At 50.3% G+C, this 22,003-nt stretch overlaps 1 protein-coding gene across 2 annotated transcripts in view; it reads right to left on the reverse strand.

Annotated features, from left to right (window-relative positions):
• Positions 1–21,086, reverse strand: part of CHD3 (chromodomain helicase DNA binding protein 3) — a 107,197-nt gene extending 86,111 nt beyond the window's left edge. The window contains exons 1-3 of one of the 2 annotated variants that reach the window (XM_032235087.1): positions 21,025–21,086; positions 2,248–2,366; positions 275–448 (exon numbers count right to left, since the gene is read on the reverse strand). In XM_032235087.1, coding sequence (XP_032090978.1) covers positions 275–289 — 15 coding nt within the window. In that variant the 5' untranslated portion in view covers positions 290–448; positions 2,248–2,366; positions 21,025–21,086. Of the gene's footprint in view, positions 1–274; positions 449–2,247; positions 2,367–21,024 lie in introns of those variants that run through there. The other variant, XM_032235088.1, reaches the window with a different exon arrangement.
• Positions 21,087–22,003: the final 917 nt, after the last annotated feature.

The following is a 22,003-nucleotide window of genomic DNA, read 5'->3' on the forward strand; positions in this document are numbered from 1 at the left end:
CAAGTGGGGAAGTAGCCTTGAATCCTTGCGTAGTGGCAAGGGCCGTTCGCCTGACCTCCCCACGCCTAAGCCCCATGAAACCCTCTCTGTCTGTTCCCAGAGGAAGCTGAGCGGTCTGGGAAGACTCTTCTATTACAAGCAGCACCCAACACAGCTGTGGAGCTGGAGCTTTCACTGTCCGGCAACTCCACCCCACACCATCAGCCGAGGAGGAGGAGGAGGAGGAGGAGGAGGAGGAGGCCGGGGCTCCAAGGCCCCCCCACATCCTTCCCACCTTTGGCTTTTGCATTCCGTCTTCCTCCGCCTTTTTCCGCCGCTTGGTCTTCTTCTCTTTCTTCTCCCGGTGTTTGCGCCGTTTCTTCTTCCCAACGCCCCCATAGTCGCTGCCCCCGCTCTCCGACTTGGCCCGATACTCCTCTCGGTCGGACTCAAACTCATCCTCACTGACCTGCCAAGAGGGGAAAAGGAAAAGGAAAAAAAAAAAAAAAAACAGAGCCCAAGGCAAGAAGTGAGATCGTTAGCATTAATTAAGAGGCCAGCTATCCCTGCTGAGCACGGAGGAGAAGAAGCCCCCCCCCCCCCGTGCCAGGACCACAGTCGCCCCCCCCCCTCCGATTTCATTGTGACATAACGACTTGGCAAACGAATGAAACAGTCTGGGGGATTTTTTTTGTCAATGCGAAGAGGAGATGCAGAAAAGCTTCCAACGCTCCACACCAGGGGGTGGGGAAAGATGGCCCCTTTACGACCCGTGGACTTCGACTCCCAGAATTCCTGAGCCAGCCGTGCTCGAGGAATTCTGGGTAGTCGAAATCCGCAGGTGGTAAAGGGGCCATCTTTCCCCACCTCTGATTTACACAGATATTTATTTTGTTTGATTTCTATAGCCGCCCCATCTCAGCCAATGATTCTGGGCAGCTCGTAAGTCAGAAACATACCCCGTTTCCCCAAAAATAAGGCCTCTCTCTGGATAATAAACTCAATTGGGCTTTCGAGTGCATGCGCTAAAACAAGCCCTCCCCAGAAAATAAACCCTCCCCCCCAAAATATTGCAACACACCAGCAGCCATGAGGTGACCGCACTCGCCGCTTCCTTCACGTCAAAAGTTATAAGACCACCCCAAAAATAAGAGCAAGGGCTTATTTTGGGTGGGGGAATCCAAAGAAAATAAGACCCTGTCTTATTTTCGGGGAAAACTCGGTAGATTACAATGGCAATCTTTTACAACAATAAAAACAACGCCGTGCGTCGTTCTGAGCGCGAAAGAAACTAAGAACAGATTTTACTTCGGGCTGTTGTGTGATTAAAGGTGAAAATGCAAGCTTTTTTTTTTTTGCTATTTCATCCATCCGCTATGCCTCTGACCCAGGCAGAACCTTTTCACACACAGCAATTTTTATTATTTATTAAGAACATGTATATAAGCTGCCCAACTCCCTCTTGGTGACTCCAGGAGGAGGCTGGGAAATATAAAACCCCGGTAGAAAAAAATAAATAAATACTTCTGGCAAACAGCAATTATGCCGACCCCTTGATGGTCTAATTCTAGGGTCCCCGGGACTTGGAAGAGTGCATCAAAAGGGGGGGGGGTCTTATCTCTGCAAGGAGGGAGAGAGAAGGCCCTTCTTTTGGATCCCACTCAAGGAAGGAGACCCCTAACATCTCCTGCCTCCCTGCTCTGGTGAGTCACATAGATGTCACTGGGGAAAAGGTGGTCCTTCAAATAACTTGGCTCCCAACGCTACGTGGCCTGGGACCAGGGTATTGGAAGGGCCAGGGGGTGGTTCGCAAATGTGACCACATGTGCCTTCTGCGCATGCGCTTTGGGCTTTAAAAAAAGTGATGCCATAGAGCCGGGGTGAATCCCACCTCTGGGAAGGGACTCTCTTTTCCCAGTGACCACCAATATTTGGAAGGAAACTGGCCGCCGATACAGTCACCCACAGGAGAGTGTTCAAATCTTGGCCGACACAATTCTGAACCGATGGAGGCATCGCTAGGACTACAGGAGATCCAACTCCCCTGCGCGGGTGAGAACCAAGGCCAGAAATCCTGGCACGGCTTCCATTTCCCCACCCCCATGCCCCAAAACTGGTCCTCCTCTACCTAAGGTCAGGAACGGACGCCGCTAAAGATGTCCTCCTATTGGCGAATTGGCTTGCCGCAATAGTATACACGCGCCAACGATGCGGGATACGGGTCCGCGTGGGAGAGGGAGAAAAAGGCTTCGGTTAGAGGGCACTTACTAATTTTTTGCGCTTCCTGGGTTTCCCCGGCTTGTTCTCCTTCTGCTTCCTCGGCCCTCGTTTCTTCTTCTTGACGACGAGGGGACTCTCTAAGCTGCACAAATCCTCCTCTTCGTCGTCTGGAATACAAAACAGGGGGGGGGGGGGAGGATCCCCAGGCGTCAAAAAGAAAAAGACAGACAGACGACAGAAGGAGACCGCCTGCTTTGAGACCGCTTCAGCGCCACGTCCGAGCTCAATGGCGAGGGACAAGAGGTGGCCCTCTTGGAGCCTTGCCGCCAACCCTCCGAGGGGCTGGATTCTCTGCCAGCAAGGGCACCCCACAGCGCGGAAAGGGCCAGGCAGGGAAGAGCAGCGAGGGAACGTCGAAACAGACAGCTGAGTGGTCTTTGGCGGTCTCTTGAGTTTGGGGGTTCCTTGCAGACGTTTCACGACCCAGCAAGGGAACATCATCAGTGCTGATTAACTTCCTTCTAGCACTGATGATGTTCACTAGTTGGGTCATGAAACGTCTGCAGGAAAACCACCAAACTGAGAGCACCAAGGAGCCCACATTCCTCCTCTTCTTTTTCCTCCTCCTCTTCTTCCTCTTCCTCCTCTTCCTCCCAAGCCCCAATCCCGCATAGCACTGATGATGTTCCCTAGTTGGGTCATGAAACGTCTGCAGGAAAACCACCAAAGTGAGAGCACCAAGGAGCCCACATTCCTCCTCCTCTTCCTCCTCCCAAACCCCAATCCCGCGTAGCACTGATGATGTTCCCTAGTTGGGTCATGAAACATCTGTGAGAAAACCACCAAGCTCAGAGAGCACCAAGGACCCAACAGTCCTTCACCTACTCCTCCTCTCCGCAAACCCCACTCCCTTCTAGCACTGATGATGTTCCCTAGTTAGGTCATGAAACGTCTGTGAGAAAACCACCAACTTCAGACAGCACCAAGGACCTCGTAGTTATCCTTCCCCTTTCTCCATTCCACAAATCTTTCTCTCCCCCACCCCCCACTACCACCATGATGTTTCATAGCTGGGCCATGCAAGGAAACAACCCAGTTCAAGAGCACCAAGAACTCCCACCATTCAACCCTGAGTTACAAGCATTCTCTTCTATTTGAATCCTGCATTGCCAACCTTATCCAGGCAAGTTCAATTACTATTTCCGCCTTTTTAACGGGTGTTTTTTTACTCTCAACCCTACTCTCCAAGCTCCTTCTCCTACATCTCCTAGGCTTATTATGGCCAGAATGCATTAGAACTTCCCCGCCTTCCAGAAATAGTGTGATTGTGGGGGAGGAGAAAACATGTAGTTAACAACACAACCACCCCTAGAAAGGGGTCAGGCTCCCAATTTCCCAAGGCCTGGTACAAGTGTTAAGAGCCACGAGTGGCACTAGTCCCTTTGATGCTGCAGGTACGGCAACGCAATGTAACTCCTTAATAGGAGTCACCGGGGCCAGCTCCCCTCTCGTTCCCCATTGTTGTAAATCAGAAGCAACTCCACCTCACAGCTGCCGAAATGACTTCGCCGTATTAAAGACAGAGGAGGAGGAGGAGAGGCCATTAATCCCTCCCCCCCCTTTCCTCCAACAAGTTTTGTAACCTCCCGCTCTTCTTCCCCTCCGCGCACGGAGGGAAGATCCGTATCGACAGGCAGCCGAACCGACTCCATTAATATCTCAGGACAGCTACTTCTACCTCGGCAGTAATTAAATGCTCCAGAGACTCACGGAGCCCCCTCCAGCGATTTCTCAGCCGCCTCACCGAGACAAAACGGGTAAGGGAGCCTCGGCCGTTAACCCGGCTGTGATTAATGTGGGGCGTCCCCCAACCGAGTGTCAACATTGGGAAGGTTTCCCCCCCCTCCGCCCCTCCAAATCGGAAGCGCCCATCCATCACCTGCTGTCACCGCTTAACAAAACCAAAGGGAAGGATTTATGTGCCTTGTGGGCAGCTGGTCATTTGCATTCTTTTTAGAGGGTCATTGAGGCCACTTGGAGTCCCAAAGGTGCTTTGTTTTCCCAAGAGGCAACTGGATTTTCTGGGTTTTTTTTTTCCTTTTGAGGACGTTTTGCTTCTCATCCGAGAATCTTCTTTGGCTCTGACTGGACGGTGGTGGGGAAAGGAAGGATTTATATATTATACGCCTTGCGGACAGCTGGTCATTTGCAAACTTTGAGAGTCCTTGAGGCCACTTGGAGGTTTGTCTGTGTCCGTTCAGCAGATCCAAGAAGGCTCCACATTTCTTTGCACCACTCAGGTGACCCTGAGGACACAGATAAAACCTCCAAGTGGCCTCCAGGACCCTTTAAAAGGATGCAAATGACCAGCTGTCTGCAAGGAGTTTCAATCCTTCCCTTCCCCACCATCCAGTCAGAGCAGAAGAAGCTTCTTGGAGGAGAAGTGAAAGGTCTTTAAAGAAGACACAAATAAACCTCCAAGTGGCCTCAACGACCCTCTGAAAAGGATGCAAATGACCAGCTGTCTGCAAGGAGGATCAATCCTTCCCTTCCCCACCATCCAGTCAGAGCAGAAGAAGCTTCTTGGAGGAGAAGTGAAAGGTCTTTAAAGAAGACACAAATAAACCTCCAAGTGGCCTCAACGACCCTCTGAAAAGGATGCAAATGACCAGCTGTCTGCAAGGAGGATCAATCCTTCCCTTCCCCACCATCCAGTCAGAGCAGAAGAAGCTTCTTGGAGGAGAAGTGAAAGGTCTTTAAAGAAGACACAAATAAACCTCCAAGTGGCCTCAACGACCCTCTGAAAAGGATGCAAATGACCAGCTGTCTGCAAGGAGGATCAATCCTTCCCTTCCCCACCATCCAGTCAGAGCAGAAGAAGCTTCTTGGAGGAGAAGTGAAAGGTCTTTAAAGAAGACACAAATAGACCTCCAAGTGGCCTCAACGACCCTCTAAAAAGGATGCAAATGACCAGCTGTCTGCAAGGAGTATCAATCCTTCCTCACCATCCAGTCAGAACTGAAGAAGCTTCTTGGATGGGAAGGGAAACGTCTTTCAGGAAAAAAAACCCAGAAAGTCCACTTGCCTCTTGAAAAAGCAAGCACGGTTTGGGACAACCATGACCTGGATGACTGAGAATCTCCATAGATATCGACCGTTACAACGGCACCGAAAAAAAGTGACTTACGACCGTTTTCCGCAACTGTTGTGGTGTCCCCATGGCCACGTGATCAAAATTCAGAACGCTTGGCCACTGACTCGTATTTATGACGTTCTGGGATCATGGGATCATCCCCCTTTTGTAACCTTCCGACAAGCAGAAGGAAGACAGATTCACTTCACACCCTTTTCACTCCTCTGACAACTGCAGCCGTTCATTTAACACCTCGGGCAAGAAAAGGTTGCAAAAAAATGAGGGAAAATTCACGTAACAACTGCCTCACTTAGGAACAGAAATATGGGGCTCGTAAGTCGGGGAATACTTGCGTAGGTTCTCCGGCTTGTACGGGGGGGGGGGGGGTTGGACTACAGGACCTCTGAGGTCCCTTCCAGCCCTAGGATTCTATGTTCCAAATTCCTGGGGGGACAGACGGGTTTTCCCATTCGGGTTCAACAGCCTAGTCCAGTGGTTCCCAAACTTGGCAACTTTAAGACTTGTGGACTTCAACTCCCAGAATTCTCCAGCCAGCTGGCTGGAGAATTCTGGGAGTTGAAGTCCACAAGTCTTAAAGTTGCCAAGTTTGGGAACCACTGGCCTAGACAACCGTAATCCTTACGGGATAGCTGACCATCCCGCAGGCATTTAGGGGGCGCGTCGGTTTTAGACAAAGGATTGCTGGATTTTAAAGTGCTGTTTTGTGCCTGCAGCTTTCTCCGAAACCTTTAAGCCTTCATTCAATCTTTCTGCCTACCCACCCATCCAAACAAGACCTCTGAACGCCTCGCATGCTTGCCTTGGCTGAACGTCTGGCTTTTCATGCAGTCAGAAAAACCAGGCAAAGATCAACGGCTTCTGTCTCTGCATGATGGGCCTTTCAGGTTCGATTCCCGCGACAGGTTCGAGGCGAGGTTCAAAGGCAGCCCAGCCAGGTGACACTCTTAAAAGCCGACGGCTGAGCTCACCATCACCAGGAATGACACAGGCACTGCTTTGATCCGTTGGAAATACAGAGCAGGCCTTCACATGGGACCACAATTCGAATTTAGAATAGAATAGAATGGAATGGAACAGAATATAGAATAGAACAGAATTAATAGAATTAGAATAGAACAGAATAGAATGAGGAAGAATAGAATAGAATGGAATAGAATAGATTAGAACAGAACAGAATGAGGAAGAATAGAAAAGAATAGCAGAATAGAATATAAAATAGAATAAAATAGAATAGAATATAAAATAGAACAGAATAGAATAGAAAATTAATTGAATAGAATAGAAAATGGATAGAATAGAATATTAACAGAATAGAAAATAGAATATTTGTCACTTTGAATGTACACTAACCAGTAACCCGGCTGTTAAGTGAATCCAGCTTCCCCATGGACTTTGCTTGTCAGAAGGCCACAAAGGAGGGTTGCGTGACCCCACGATGCTGCGACCGTCATAAATAGGAACCAGTTGCCAAGCAACTCAATTTTGATCACGTGACCACGGAGGATGCTGCAACGGTCGTTAAGTGGGGAAAGCGGTTGTTAAGTTCCTTTTTTTCAGTGCTGTTGTCACTTTGGTCACTAAATGAGCTGTTGTAAGTGGAGGACTGCCTGTGTTCCCCAAAAGCATGGCCAGGACAAAGACAAGGTAAAGCCAGAACAAAAATGAAATCTGATATCATTTCATACGAGGACTCTCTATATCTAGGAGAGTGAATATAATAATTATTGTAACTTTGAACGGTCTACTAAATGAATTGTTTGCTAAGTCGCGGACTACCTGTAAATAAACCTAGATTAATTTAAAAAAAAAAAACAAATATGGGATGCTAGATAAAAATTAACCTTTCTGTTAGTTCTCCCCTTTTCCTTTCATGGTCCAGCTGGTGATCAGGTGCTTTTTCAAGAGGGCAACCGGCACTTTTTAAGTTTTTGCTTGAAGAGGTTTCACTTCTCATTCAGTTCTGAACGGATGGTGGAGAATGGAAGGATTAATATTCCTTGCCGCCATCCTATATAAATATAAATCCTTCCATTCTCCACCATCCATTCAGAACCGAGGACGCTTCTTGGATGAGAAGCGAAACCTCTTCAAGCAAAAAAAAAACCACGAAAGTTCTGTTGCCTTTGGAAAAAGCATCTTTGGAACCTGGATGATGGACAATCTCCGTTGACTTAAGACAGAGCTGAAGAAGCTTCTAGGATGAGAAGCGAAACGAGTTCAAGGAAAACCCAAGTCCAGTTGCCTCTTTGGGGTGGGGGGGGGAAGAGCCCCTTTGACTGACGACCCACAATCGAGCCCAAAATGTCCATCGCTAAGCGAGACAGTTGTTAAAGTGAGTTTTGAAAGCCGGCTGGGGAATTCTGGGAGTTGAAATCGACCCACGGCTGAGATCTTGGCTGTATTTAATTTACCTGAGTGATTTAAAGCAAGGGACCGCTGATCACAGTCCTGGTATCCCCCGCGTTAAACTGGAACGCAAGATAAATTACGACTAAGCCCTGATGTGCTAATTCACCGCCTGCGGGGAATATGACATTATATACAGGAGAAATATGAGCTTTCGTCTCCATTGCACGCCGGCCAGAATTCTTTCTACAGGTAGTCCTTGACTTACGACCACCGTTGGGACCAGAGATCCTGCCGTGAGCCCTCATGGCAAAGGCATTTAAAAGTTTGAGGCGACCATATGACTGGACCCATTTTTTTACAGAGGTCGTGAAGAGAACCAAGAAGTCATAAGTTCGAGGCACAGAGTAGTTAAGCAAATCACACGGTCATTAAGTGTGAACCTACTCTCTGGGCTGTGGATACTGCAAAAGTCATACAAGCAACAAACATGGGGTCATGTCCGTGTGTGTGTGTGTTTGTGTGTGTGTGTGTGAGAGAGAGAGAGGGAGAGAAAGAGAGAGAGAGGGAGAGGGAGAGAGATTTTTAAGGATGAGAAACGCTTTACAAGCCTAAAAATCATCCTTTCTGAGCCATAACCCCAAACGTTCATTAAACAACCATTATAAGTTGAGGACTATTTATATCATCATCATCTTCATTTAACGACGCCATAATCCCTTGCGGGATGGAGTCTGGGCAACTGAGCGGAGATAGCAGAGTGTTTTAATGGCCGGATGCTCTTCCTGTTGCCAATGCGGAGTTTTGTTCGGCAGATATATTCTAGGCCACCGCACCACTCCTGAAGACTATTTATATATCTCGTGTAAAATTACTACCCAAGTCTTAATTTAGAATAGGGGTTTCCAACTTGGAAAACTTTGAAAGACTTGTGGACTTCGACTCCCAGGGGTTCCCCCCATGCCGGCTAGGGAATTCTGGGAGTTGAAGTTCCACAAGTTGCCACGTTTGGAGACCCCGATCTAGAATCTAAACGAAGCAAAGACCCATCTGTAATCAGCCCAAAATGAGAAGGATCCCATCTGATCTCTACTCCATCAATTGAGCATAAAAAGAGATCTCAATGCCCATATACAGAACAGAATGAGTTAGAAGGGACCTTGGAGGTCTTCTAGTCGAACCCCCTGCTTAGGCAGGAAACCATGGTTGCTGGGACTGGGGATGTCTAGTTTAATGAAGAGAAGGATTCGGGGTGACATTATAGCAATCTTCCAATATTTGAGGAGCTGCCCCAAAGAAGAGGGAGTCAAGCTGTTCTCCAAAGAACCCGAGGGCAGGACAAGAAGCAACGGGTGGAAACTCATCAAGGAGAGAAGCAAGCTGGAATTAAGGAGAAACTTCCTAACAGGGAGGATAATTAACCAATGGAACAGCCTGCCACCAGAAGTTGTGGGTGCTTCATCGCTGGAAGGGTTTAAGAAGAGTTTGGACAATCATTTGTCTGGAATGGTCTAGGGTTTCCTGCTTGAGCAGGGGGTTGGACTAGAAGACCTGTGATTCCAACTCTGTGATTCTAATTTTATTCTAATTCAAACCCAGAAAGTTACGTACCGGGAAGGCTCAAAAGTCCCGACTTTTATTTAGCATTTTTAAATTGCATGGCCCGTTCTTTGAATCAGGAACTGATCACCTTGTCAAGGTGATCAAACTCTTCTTCTGCAGCCCCCAAAATATTGGGGGATCGTGGCCCCAAAATTCAGCACTGAATCCCGGCAACCTGAATTACCACCAACTATCAAGAAAGAAAGAAAAAACCCTGTTCTATCCCCACTGTGAATCTATTTGACATAAAAACACATGCAGTCCTCAACTTATGACCTCATCGGAGTAAAAAAAAAATCCATTATTCAGCAAGACCGTTGCTAAGCGGATTTTGCCTCTTTTTTACAAGCTGTCTTGCCACGGTGGTTAAGTGAAGCTAGTCACACGGTCGCTAAGTGAATCTGGCCTCCCCATTGACTTTGTGGGTCAGGAGGTTGCAAAAAGAGGATCCCGTGACCCCCCAGGAGACGCTAAAACCGTCCTACATCGGAGCCAGTTGCCAGCTGCCTCAATTATGGTCACAGGACTGTGGGGACGCTGCAGGTATGGGACAAGGGTCATAAAAGTCACTTTTCTCAGTGCCGTTGTTATTCCGGTCACTAAACCAACATTGTAAGTTGAGGCCTGCCTCTATTTCAATCAATGACTCAAATCAGAAGAGAGCTGGCAGGGACCTTCCAGTCCAGCCCCTGCTCAAGCAGGAGGCCCTACATACTATTTCAGACAAATATGTAATCAGGATAGAGCTGAAGGGATCGAAGGGACCTTGGAGGACTTCTAGTCCAACCCCCTGCTCAAGCAGGAGGGACCCTCTATCAACTTCTTTAAGTATTTTCATCCTTAACTTACAACCCCCTTCAGAGAAAAATGAGCCAGTGGGGCGGCTTCCTGATCCGTTAGGTTGGAAGGACGACGCCGTTGTCACCGATCCCGCGAGGATCAATACATCAATACATCAAAGCTGCAAAGTCACTCTCTCCGACCCACACACAAAAACCCCACCACAAAGCGACTTTCTGATGTCTTTTCCAATTTCCCTACCCAAAGATTTGTCACAAAGTCACCAGGGACGTTTCCTGCTTCGCGTCCCGAGGTGGGGGGGAGGGTGTCGTCTCAAAGTCACGTCATGCGGTGCTTAATGGCTGGATCTGGCCCACGCTGGCGGCCCAGACTTAGCCCTCTTCCCCATAAATCCCTGCAATTGGCAGTGATGGATGAGTCCCAGCCCAGACAGACGGCACAGGAAGTACAGAAATAAAAGCCTTCAACGCAGCAGCTGCAAGAGAGACCATCGGGGCAGCCGGGTGTCGCTGCCACCCCATGTCTGCTGGATGACCTACAACACAATGTGTTGTCGGAGGGAGAGGGGGGGGTGTCTTACGCCTTGCCCTTGCCCGCCCCCTCCATCGCCAACCGCTCCTGTGCCTTCCACCCCGCCTCCCTAACCCACAGGACACACACAGAAGCTCCTGTATAAATCACAGCTGGCACTAATTGGCTCCCCGCGCCAACCGCACTGCCGAAGAGGTCGCAGGCTAAACGGGACGGCGGGAGGCTAAGTGGGCCCCTCCTTGTGCGCCCGCAGGGGGGAGATCCCTTCAGGTCAAAAGATTAAACAGACTGGGAGGAAGGCGGCAGGAGGGAGGAGGAGGAGGAAAGCCGCCACATGAGGTAGGGGCAGGGGAAAAAGAAAGGCTGTGCCGCACCGCGGTAGGTCAACAGAGCGGGTGACAGGTCTTGGTACCCATCCAGCCTTTTCCGACACAACCTGATCGTTTTATATCCCAACGGCTTCGCTCCTGCCAACCAACGCCAGCCTCCCTCCATCGAAAAAGCCTGCCAGTCTAAAATAGACTCCCCGGAGCTAAATCAGCCTGCGGGGAGACACTGGCATTGTGTGCCCAATCCCCTCGTCCTATTGCAGACCCGTTCTCTCCCCCCCCCCCACTCACACGCACACACACACGCCCACCCTCCCTCTTTGTCAAAGAGCCGAGATGCGTGGGCTCTCCCCCTTGCCACAGGGGCTTTCTTTCACACTCACAAGGCAATTGGGGGGGGGAATAATCTATTCCCCCCCTTCCCAATTAAAGCAAGGGTTCAGGCAGGCATTGGGCTTAACCAATGCTCCATTGCAGGCATCCTCTCAATGGGAAGGAGAAGGGGGAGGGGAGAGGAAGCATGGGAAGCATTTACAATACAATCCTTCTCAGCCCGAGCAAGGTATTATTATGCTGTTATAAAACACACACACACACACACACACACAACAAAGCATCTTGCAGATAAATGGAAGCTTGTCGCCCCCTTTTCGATTCCAACAAAAAAAGAAAAAAAAAAAAAACCCGTTCAACTTCGTGAATAAGGGTGCAAGGATGACATTCCACCCCACCAACCCATCCTCCACTTCCATCCCTCCCCCCCACACCCACACATATATACATTTTTTTTTGCATCTGGCCCAACCCTAGCTCCTTCTGACAATACAACAGTTAGCTCTTGAATCCTCCAAAGAAAGCTTCACCTTGTTGCATTTCCCCTCTTACAACGCCACCTGCCTTCCGCTTCTGATGGGATGGGATTGACAAATACAGAGGAGGGGCCCCCGAAATACATCAGGATAGGGTTTCTAAGCCAGACACCCCCTCCCCCACAACTCTTGTCAATTTCTAATTCATCTATCAATCTTTTTTTTCCTCTGCCTACTTCTTCCACGCTTTCTTGTTCCCCCTGCTTCTCCACCCCCACCCCCACCCCCCACTTCTAATCATATATTGGCACACATGCGCAGAAGATTCTTATATTTGGCAGCAATCAACTAGAATTTCCACACACTTGATATTTCTACTCCCTACCTTGAAAATATATATTATATAAAGCTAACAAAGGATTTGGGGAGGAATGGGAAAGGGGAGGGGAGAGAGAGAGAGAGAGAAGGAATGCAGAGGAGTACCATAACTTGCAAATTATAATAAACCAAGCCTACTTAGACAAACAGCGTTTTATGTGTTTCAAGTTAATACTAAAAAGGAAAGGGGGGGGGGGAAAACTGGGCAGCCAATTTGAAAAAGCAAAAATAACTGATGTTAATAATAAAAGAACGGGGGGGGTCCTTTTTTAATCTATGTCAGTAATGGCGGAGAGAATAACATACCATTTCCCATTAGTGATAAATCTTAATCGTGAGGATAAATATTTTTTAAAAAAGTGCGGGGAAGGGAGCGGTAAGGAGAAGTGGAGGGGGGGGAAAATGCCTATTTGGTGACGGCATGGAGAATTATGGATTTGGGGGGGGGGGGGGAGGCTCGATTTGTCTTCAAAAATCTGTCCCGTGCGTCCATGGGGAAAGAAGTGAGCTGGGTCGTTTCTAAACTCCTGCGCCTTCTCCACCATCGAAGGGTTTTTCCGAAGGAGCCTGCCAGCCAGCTGTCAACTCCAGCCTGTTGCTGTGAACAGGGAAAGGGGGGGGAGCAGGGGGGGTGTTTGTCGTCCAGGGCGGTTACCAGACCACAAGAGCATCCCCTGGCAAGGAGCCCTGCGGGGAAATGACAGCCCCCCCCCCATCCCGCCGGTTTGCAAACTCTGCCCTTACAAGCTGGGTGAGGTCAGGGCACCGGGATTCCAGGCCTTTGGGCATTGCGAAGAGGGAGGGGGAAGAAATTTACATGGGGGGGGGAAGCAAGAGACCGCAGAGGGAAAAGGAGGGCTAGGGTCCAGAATTAAGTGGCAGCTTGGGAAAAATGGGAGCAGAGGCCAGTTTTAAGTGTGTCTAGGGCTGTTTGGGGCTGCAATTTGTTTAAAAAACTGGCGGTGCACTTTAAAAAAAAAAAAATCTCCTCTCAGTCCCGTCCACCCTTTGCCCAGGGGCCTCACTCCACCTTCCCTCCCCTCTTCTACACAACTTTCTTTCTTCTGAGTGCCATCCCTTAGAGAGGCTCTGCTCTTGGCCCTCTTTCGCCACTGCCTGCCTTCCCTTGCCTTCGCTCTTTCCTTTCCCTTCCCTCTTTCCTTTTCTTTCTCTTCTGTTTCTCTCCTTTCCCGCCCTCTTTCGTCTTTCCTTTTCTTTCCTCTTTTCCATTGCCCTTCCTCTTCCTTTCTTTCTATTGTCCTCGCCTTCCTTACCCCAACCCCCCTTCCTCTTCCTCAAAAGCCCATCAAAATCTGGTTCCAATTGTGCCGAAGTGGAAAACCAAAAAGTTTTAGCATATTTCTACAGCCTCCTAATTTGCCCGCGGGAACTGCCACCTGAGAGGCAGCTTCGAAAACCGGCTAAAATAAACTAAGACGTTTCCAGGATGAGGCCAGCAAGCCAGTTGAAGCAGACAATGCCTTAAAAATCATCTCCTCCCTTGGGAGATAGTAAAACGCAGCTTTGGGGCTAAATTCAAAGCCCCAATTTCTCCTCCGTGAGCCATGTCATAGATGCTGGCCCCCGCCTCAATTTTGGGAAGCTCCCTGAGTGGCTTTGGGGCAATCCCGCTCTCTCATCCCATCCTACTTCACAAGGTTGTTGTTGATGGGGGAAATGGGGGGGGACATCCTGCGCACCTCGCAAGCAAAAAGGCAGACAGAAATCGAACAAAGAAATAACCAGCTCTCCTATCTTCAGAGGAGCCAGGGACACATCTAGAGAAGGAAGTCAGAAGTTTTGCTGCTTAGCAGGTAAGATTTGATGCCCCAACAGCCGTGATGGGGGCAAGTCGCAAAGCACATGACGCAACCACCACAAAACGGGCCATTGTCGTTCTTTCCGATACGCTACCATACGTCAAAATATGAAGACTTAATGTAGCTTTTTTACTTTCATAAACCAAAGACTTTAAGCAGGCGTAAAGCATCCCCTGTTGCGCGTAGAAGTCTCTTAAACACCCCTATTCTGGTTCACCAAAAAGAATCCCATTCCTAAAACTCATTTTTGGCACCAGCTCTACTTTCATAAACTCGGGCCTTTCCTCTTTCCTAAATGTAGGATTTTATCTTTGCCCCGGTTCAAATTCACTTGGTGGATTGTCCTCTACTCCTGCTTAACAAGACCTTCCCAAATCTCGATGGGGTCCTTTAAGATGCTTTCTACCCCCGCACCACACACACAACACACCACACACGTTTGTGTCATCTGAAAAATTTGGAATTTTCTAACTCACCAACAAATAGGTTTGCGCAGCAAAGGAATCTAGGACCGGCCCCACTCAATCCGTCCTTGGAGCCTGATCCAGAGTCACCTGTACAGGTGAGCCTTGACTTACAACCATCCCTTGAGTGACCGTTCAAAAGGTACATCTCTGAAAAAAGGGGATTTACAACCGTTTTTCACACTTGGGACCATTGCAGCATCCCCAGGGTGTCATGCTCAAAATTCAGACGCTCAGCAACTGACTCGCAGTTATGACGGTTGCTGTGTCCCGGGGTCACGCGATTCCCTTTTAGTGACCTTCTGACAAGCCAAAGTCCACCGGGGAGCCGGATTCATTTAACAACTGGGTGACTAACTTAACCGCTGCAGTGATTCACTTAACAACATTGTCAAATGGGGCAAAACTCACTTAGCGATGTTCAGAAATGTTGGGCTCAACTGGTGGGTCCTAAATTGAGCATTACCGGTATTTTTTTTTCAACCAACTTTGAGTATTGCAGATCCTTCTTTTGCCATCCTCTCTTTCTAAGAACCATCCCTACGGCCAGCTAAACTAGTAGAATTTAGCTTGATAAATGCCTGCACTGTTTCCTAACTATTCCCAATTGAACACCTTCATAATCTGAGTTTCGCCTGGTATTAACCAGACGAGGGTGGAGTCAGATGGCTCTTTTTCCCCCATGTTGGGAATGAGAATAACAGTCTTTGCCCAGTCTAATCCTCTGATGCTGCTATGCCCACTCCCATGACTTCCCCCAAAACACAGCGATGGGCTCTCCAAGGGCTCTTCGATGTAACTGGCTGGCCTGGAGACATAAAGGCCATTCCTGCTAGCCAAACAGCCCTCGATCCTCTCTTTACTGACTATAAAGGTCGTCCTCCCTTCCTTAGGTCAACTGTCCAGCTGAGGTTGCACACCGTGGCAGGGACGGGGCTGAAAAGCTCCCAATGGTGCTTTTTTTTCAGGAGGCCACTGGACTTCCTTCAGCTTCTGACAGGATGGTGGGGAAAGGAAGGATTGATCCGCCCTATTAGCTTTTATCCACTATCCTGTCAGAGCAGAAGAACGTGGATGAGAAGCGCAACTTCTTCAAAAGAAAAAAAAAACAAGATTGCCTCCTTGAAAAGAAGCACCTTTGGACAACCGTGATCTGGAGGACGGAGACTCTCTACGACTGAAAAAGTTCTTATTTTCCTCATCGCCTGTTCCTATCCTTCCATCGTCTCTCAGCAGCAGCCCCCCCCTTCCTTTCTTTTCCTCCTGAGAGGACTAAAATCCCCCCCTTTTTTCAGTCTTTTTCTAAGTCCTTTGTACTTTAGTACCCTAACACAGTCCCTACTTATGGCTTGCATCCTATCCCCCTCCATTCTCAGTCCTTGTGCTCGAGTGGTCTCGCAATAATAATCGCAGTGACGCCACTTCCCCTGGAGGCAGGCCACTAAGAAGCCACGATAAAACATGATCAAAGGACTAAAATTTCTTTCTCTTTTAAAAAAAAAATAAGACCAAAATGTAAATGTTTGCATCTATTATTTGCTTCTGCAGCGAGATCAGCGGTTGAAAAGTGCTAAGCACTACGAACAAGGAAGCCCAATACACTGCAGGATAATGGGGGACCCAGCCGAGTCATCCCACCAGTTACCAGAACTGTTATCTAATTTACACGGTGTTTCGGATTAGTGTTTTAGGAGTTACGTTAAGAGTCGCTGCTTTCATTCCAGTAAATAAAGAGAGACCCAATACATAATAGAGACTGGATTGTAGAATGGAAACGTCGCCAACAAGGAAGGGGGGCCTTGCCACCCGCAACACCAACTTGTCGCAAAAGATCTACCGCTAAATACAGATTTTTATTTTTATTTTAAATCCTACCACAGGTTTTCTTCTAGAGTCCGGAACGATGGATGCCATCCATAACCTAACAACCCAAGGGAAGAAAGGAAGACTACAACGCTATAGATCAGCTTCTGGTAAGTCTACAGATTGGGGTGGCGAATTATTAGGGAGGCCCACCAATAAATCAAAGGCACGACACTGGGAAGGGGCAATCCGGTTTCCCTCTTTTGAAGAGCCCCCCCTCCTATGTGGGGCTGCCAGTCACAGGGGCCAGCTAAAGCCACGTGGGAAGAGCCCATCAATTTACAGACAATTAATCAACGTGTTGTCTGGCACATCCACATTAGCGTGTGTGTGTATATATATATATTTATATACACACCCAGACTGATACGCATCAAAGGCGCTAGCCTTCCACGGGGGCTGTAATCGGAAAGTGATTTTTTAGCCATCAGCCAAGCAACAAATCGATAAGCCACCATTTCTGTAAGCTAACCATGTGTTATAAAAAAAAGAAGGGGGGGGGGAGAATGGCACTGCCTACCCGTGACAGTGTAACGCCCCCCCTGCAGACGGTAAACAATAAAGAAGCGCATTGCACAATGCAGGTAGACCTCAACTTACATTCATTCATTCAAAGTTACACCACCACTGAAAAAAGTGACTTAGGACCATTTTTCACACCGTTGCCAAGTGGGACCTCCCCGTGGTCATGTGATCAAAATTCAGGCTCTTGGCAACTGACTCATATTTATGACAATAGTGACCCATGTGATCTCCTTTTGCCACCTTCTGACATGCAAGGTCAAAAGAAAGCCAGAGTCACTTAACAACTGTTACTAACAGGTGCAATGCTTCAGTTAACTGTGGCAAGGGAAGTCGTAATATGGGGCAAAACTCGCTTAACGACTGTCTCGCTTAGCCACAGAAATTTTGGGCTCATTGCGGCCATAAGTCGAGGACTACCTGTAGTTAGATTAGGTTTTCCTATGCGATGGGGACACAACTCAGATGCCCAGCAGCCCTTGGCCCAAAATGAACCAAAGTACAAACCCAACGAAGAGAGAAAGCTATTTTGCTTCTCATGAAGTTTAAAGGTAGGTTCCCCTCGCGCATGTGTGCTAGTCGTTCCGGACTCTAGGGGGCGGTGTTCATCTCCAGTTCAAAGCCAAAGAGCCAGCGCTGTCCGAAGACTGTCTCCGTGGTCACGGTGGCTGGCAGAAACTCAATGCCGAAGGCACACGGAACGCTGTGGTTCCCACCACAGAACCCACCAACAGCGGTCCCTATTTTCTACTTGCATCTTTATCTGCTTCGAACTTCCTAGGTTGGCAAGAAGCTGGGACAAGTAACGGGAGCTCACTCTGTTACGCGGTGCTAGGGATTTGAACCGGCGAACTGCTGACATTTCTGATCAACAAGCGCAATGTCTTAGCCCTTTGAGCACCACATCATGAAGTTGACTTTATCCTTAAAACTAGAAGAAAGAGAATAAGTAAGTTTCTTTGCTAAATATCTGCCGGGAAGACACTCTCTATATAATATTCATATCCTTAGTGGAACGACCAGAAATCCGTTTAACATTGTCTAAACAAGTTCAATTAATTTCCTTTTGCACCTTTTCACAGGCAAAATAGTTACCCAAACACGCAATTTGAAAATTGCGGCCTTAAAAGTGTTCGAAGGGTTATTATTTTCACGATGACTTTATACTCTTTTGATGTGAAGCTCTTTTGATGTGAATTGGATTCGGACACCTGTTAGGCCTTTAAGGATACACACCTGTATGGGAGTAGGTTTTTATTCATTTTTCTCTGGTGTTTGGATTTCGGAACTCTTCCTCTTACGGTCACTGCAGAGTCTTGGCCACAGGCCTTCAATCTCCAGGACTGGCAAGGAAAAGCTGCCCATAATAGGCTTGGAGAGCCAGCCCAGGTCAAGGGAAGTCTGGCAAGTTCAGTAGGGCACAGCTGTGTAAAAAAAAACCCTTGCTCAGTCCCCCACATATCAGCCTGCAGTGGGATTCTTCCTGCCCGACGGGGTGGCAAAACATGGCCAGAGATCTCCAACGTCCAGCCATCCCTTCAGCACCCCCTTTCTAGTTATACACCTCCAGGTGACCTAAGATTTTCCTCCCCCCATGGATGGCCAACCCCTCTTGCAATGGGAGCTATCCCCATCAGGCCCAGGAGACAGCCCCCAGACACTGTGAGTTGGGGCAGTGGGTTCCCCCTACCCTTCCCTCAGAGACAGCCTCAGCCTCCCTCCTGACAGGCAATTTCCTGCAACCTACGGGATGTCAAACCAGCCAAGAGGCCTCAAATGCCCAGTCACCCCGCACCCCCATTTCTACTTATACATTCCAAAGTGACGGCTCTCCCCACACGCCTGGCACATGGCTCAGGAGTTGGGCCCCTCTCCCCTCCCTCCCCTTCCTCCTATGGGGTGTCAAAACAGGCTCATGAAGGTCCCAGCTCTCCTGTCCCTTCAACACTCCTTTAAACCCAAGTCACCCCTATCCCCGCCCCCTTTGCCACAATGGGAGTCCTCCTCCACCAGGAGACAGGGCTGGCAGCCACTGTGAAGGGAGCAAATGATCCCCTCAAACACCAGAGACCCCCTGACATCCCTTTCCTATGAGCCCCTCCTCTCCTCACACACATCCATGGGAGAGCAATGACCCCTCTCCCCTTTCCTCTCCCCTGCCTTACAGATCTCTTGAGAGAGCAGTGATCTCCTCCCTCACCATTGGGGAAGCAATGACCCCCTCCTCACAGATCCCTTCAGGACGCAATGATCCCTCACCCTTCCCCTCCCTCACACACCTCCATGTGGGGGGTGCAATGTTCCCCTCCTTTCCTCTCCCCTCCCTCACAGACCCCTTCAGGAGGCAATCATCCCCTCTCCCCCTTTCCTCTCCCCTCCTTCACACACCCCTGGATGGGGCAGTGATTACCCTCACCCTTTCTCCCCCTCCTTCACATACTCCAGGGGTATCAATGACCCCTCACCCCCCTTTCTCCCCCTCCTCACAGACCCCTTCATGAGGGCAATGATACCCCTCCCCATAGACCCATTCAGGGCAATGATACCCGCTCCCCTCCCTCATAGACCCCTTGGGGCAGTGATAACCCTCACCCTCTCCCTCACACCATGGGGGTGGTGGGGGTGGCAATGACCCCTCATCTTTTCTCCCCCTTTCACATACTCCAGGGTAGCAATGACCCCTCTCTTCTCCTACACAGGACCCCCTTGGGGGGGAGGCAGTGATTCCCTCACACCATGGGAGCGCAATGACCCCTCACCCCCTTTCTTCCCCCTCCCTCACAGACCCCTTCAGGAGGGCAATGATCCCCTCTCCCCTCCCTCATAGACCCCTTGGGGCAGTGATACCCTCCCCATGTGGGGGGGGGGGGTGGCAATGACCCTCATCCTTTCTCCCCCTCCTTCACATACTCCAGGGGTAGCAATGACCCCTCTTCTCCCTCACAGACCCCCTTGGGGGGGAAAGCAGTGATTCCCTCACACCATGGGGGCACAATGACCCCCTCACCCCCGTTCTCCCCTCCCTCACAGACCGCTTCAGGAGGGCAAACGATACCCCCCTCCCTCAAAGACCCCTTCAGGCAAAGATACCCTCTCCCCTCCCTCACAGACCCCTTGGGGCAGTGATACCTTCACCCTCACACCATGTGGGGGGTGGCAATGACCCCTCATCCTTTCTCCCCCTCCTTCATATACTCCAGGGATAGAAATGACCCCTCTCTTCTCCCTCACAGGACCCCCTGGGGGGGGGAGCAGTGACTCCCTCACACCATGGGGGTGGAAATGACCCCTCATCCTTTCTCCCTCCCTCACAGAACCTCTTCAGGAGGGCAATGATACCCCCTCCCTCATAGACCCCTTGGGCAGTGATACCCTCAACCCTCACATCATATGGGGGGTGGGGTGGCAATGACCCCTCATCCTTTCTTCCCCTCCTTCACATACTCCAGGGGTATCAATGACCCTCACACCCCTTTCTCCCCTCCCTCACAGACCCCTTCATGAGGGCAATGATACCCCTCCCTCATAGACCCATTCAGGGCAATGATACCCCCTCCCCTCCCTCACAGACCCCTTTGGGGCAGCGATAACCCTCACCCTCCTCCCTCACCCCCTTCCCTCACACACTTCATGACGGGGCAGTGACCCCTCACCCCCCCTTCCCCTCCCCCTCAAACCCCCGAAGCGAGGAGGGCCTTTCCACCCGCCGCCTGCGAGAGGCGTCTGGCTGGCCTCACAAGGTCCCCCACCCACCCACCCCCACCCCCACAGCTATATGGACGCAGAGAGAATTAAGACAGGCAGAAGCGCGCGCGGGGGGGGGGTGAAGGGGGCGCAACCGGAGGCTGTTCCGGGAATCCAGCCGCGGAGGGAGGTAAAAGGAAGAGCGGAGTGCGCGCGCGCGAGAGAGAGAGGGAAAAAAGGCGGAGGGAGGGAGGGAGGCGCGCGCGCGGGTGTAAGGGGGGGGGTTGTCCCTCAGGCGCTCGGGCGCGCGGGCATCCCGTCCGGCCCCGCGGCGTTCGAAAGCCGTTTGCTTGTTTACCAACAGCCGCCCCGCCCCCCCTCCGCCTCCTCTCTTCCCCCCTCCCTTCCTCCCTCTCCCGGAGGGGGGGGGCGGCCTCGCTCTTTTCCCTCACGCGGGGGAAACGAAGGGGGGGGCGGCGGCGGCGGGAAAAAAGCCCTCGAAATGGCCGTTTGTTTATTTACCTGGCGGCGCCTGGGTCCCTCCGGCGGCCGGCGTGGAGGAGGAGGAGGAGGCGGCGGGGGTCAGCGGGCAGCCTCCGCCTGCGCTGAGGCGGCGACGACGGCGGCGGCGGCTGCTGAGGCGGCGGCGGCGGGCGGGAAGATGTCGCCCGGGCTGTCGTTCCTGGCGGCGGGCGGCTGAGGCGGCTGCTGCTTCTTCGTCGTCTTCGTCTTCTTCTTCCTCCTCCTCCTCCTCTTCCTCCTCCTCTTCTTCGTCTTCCTCCCCCTCCGGCTCGGACACCACCATCTCCGCCTCCTCTTCCTCGTCCTCCCTCAGAGGGGAAGCCATGGTGGTGCCGGAGGAGAGGGGGGTGGCCGATGGTGGGGGAACACCGGAGCCGAGCCCGACGGGCGGGGTGGGTGGGGATGGAGGGGGGGGCGGCGGCGGCCCCCCTTCCCCGCCTCTCGAGCCTCAAAAGGCGACCCCCCGTTCAAACCATCGCCCCCCGCGCTTCCCCCCCAAAAAATCGCCCCGAAAAAGGGGGCGGTGGCCCGTGGGGGGTGTTTGGGGAGGGGGGCGCGAGGAGAAGTCCCATACGATGGGCCGGGACTCTTCTTCTTCTTCTTTTCCCCTCACAAACTTTTCTTCTTCTTCCTTTTCAAGGGTTTCTTCCTCAGACGCTCTTTAGGAAGGAAATAATAATAATTTAAAAAAAAAATGGGGCGCGCGCGGAAAAAGGGGGGAATTTAAAAAAAAAATATTGTTCTGAGGTGGGGAGTTTGAAGATCATATTTTGCCACCCGAGCAAAAAAAAATAAAGAATAAAGCAGCAAAAATGGCCGCCTCTAAATTATTCCCTTTTTTAAAAAAAAAAAAAATCAAACAGCCCCCCCCAGGTTAAAAAAAAAAAAAGATAAATGGGTGAAAGGAAGGAGGAAGAAAAGAAGAAGGGGGGGGAGGAGAAAAAAAAAATATTTACCCAAAATGGCTGGCTAATTTTAA

The sequence above is a fragment of the Thamnophis elegans genome, chromosome Z (assembly GCF_009769535.1).
Source record: "Thamnophis elegans isolate rThaEle1 chromosome Z, rThaEle1.pri, whole genome shotgun sequence".
NCBI lineage: Eukaryota > Metazoa > Chordata > Lepidosauria > Squamata > Colubridae > Thamnophis > Thamnophis elegans.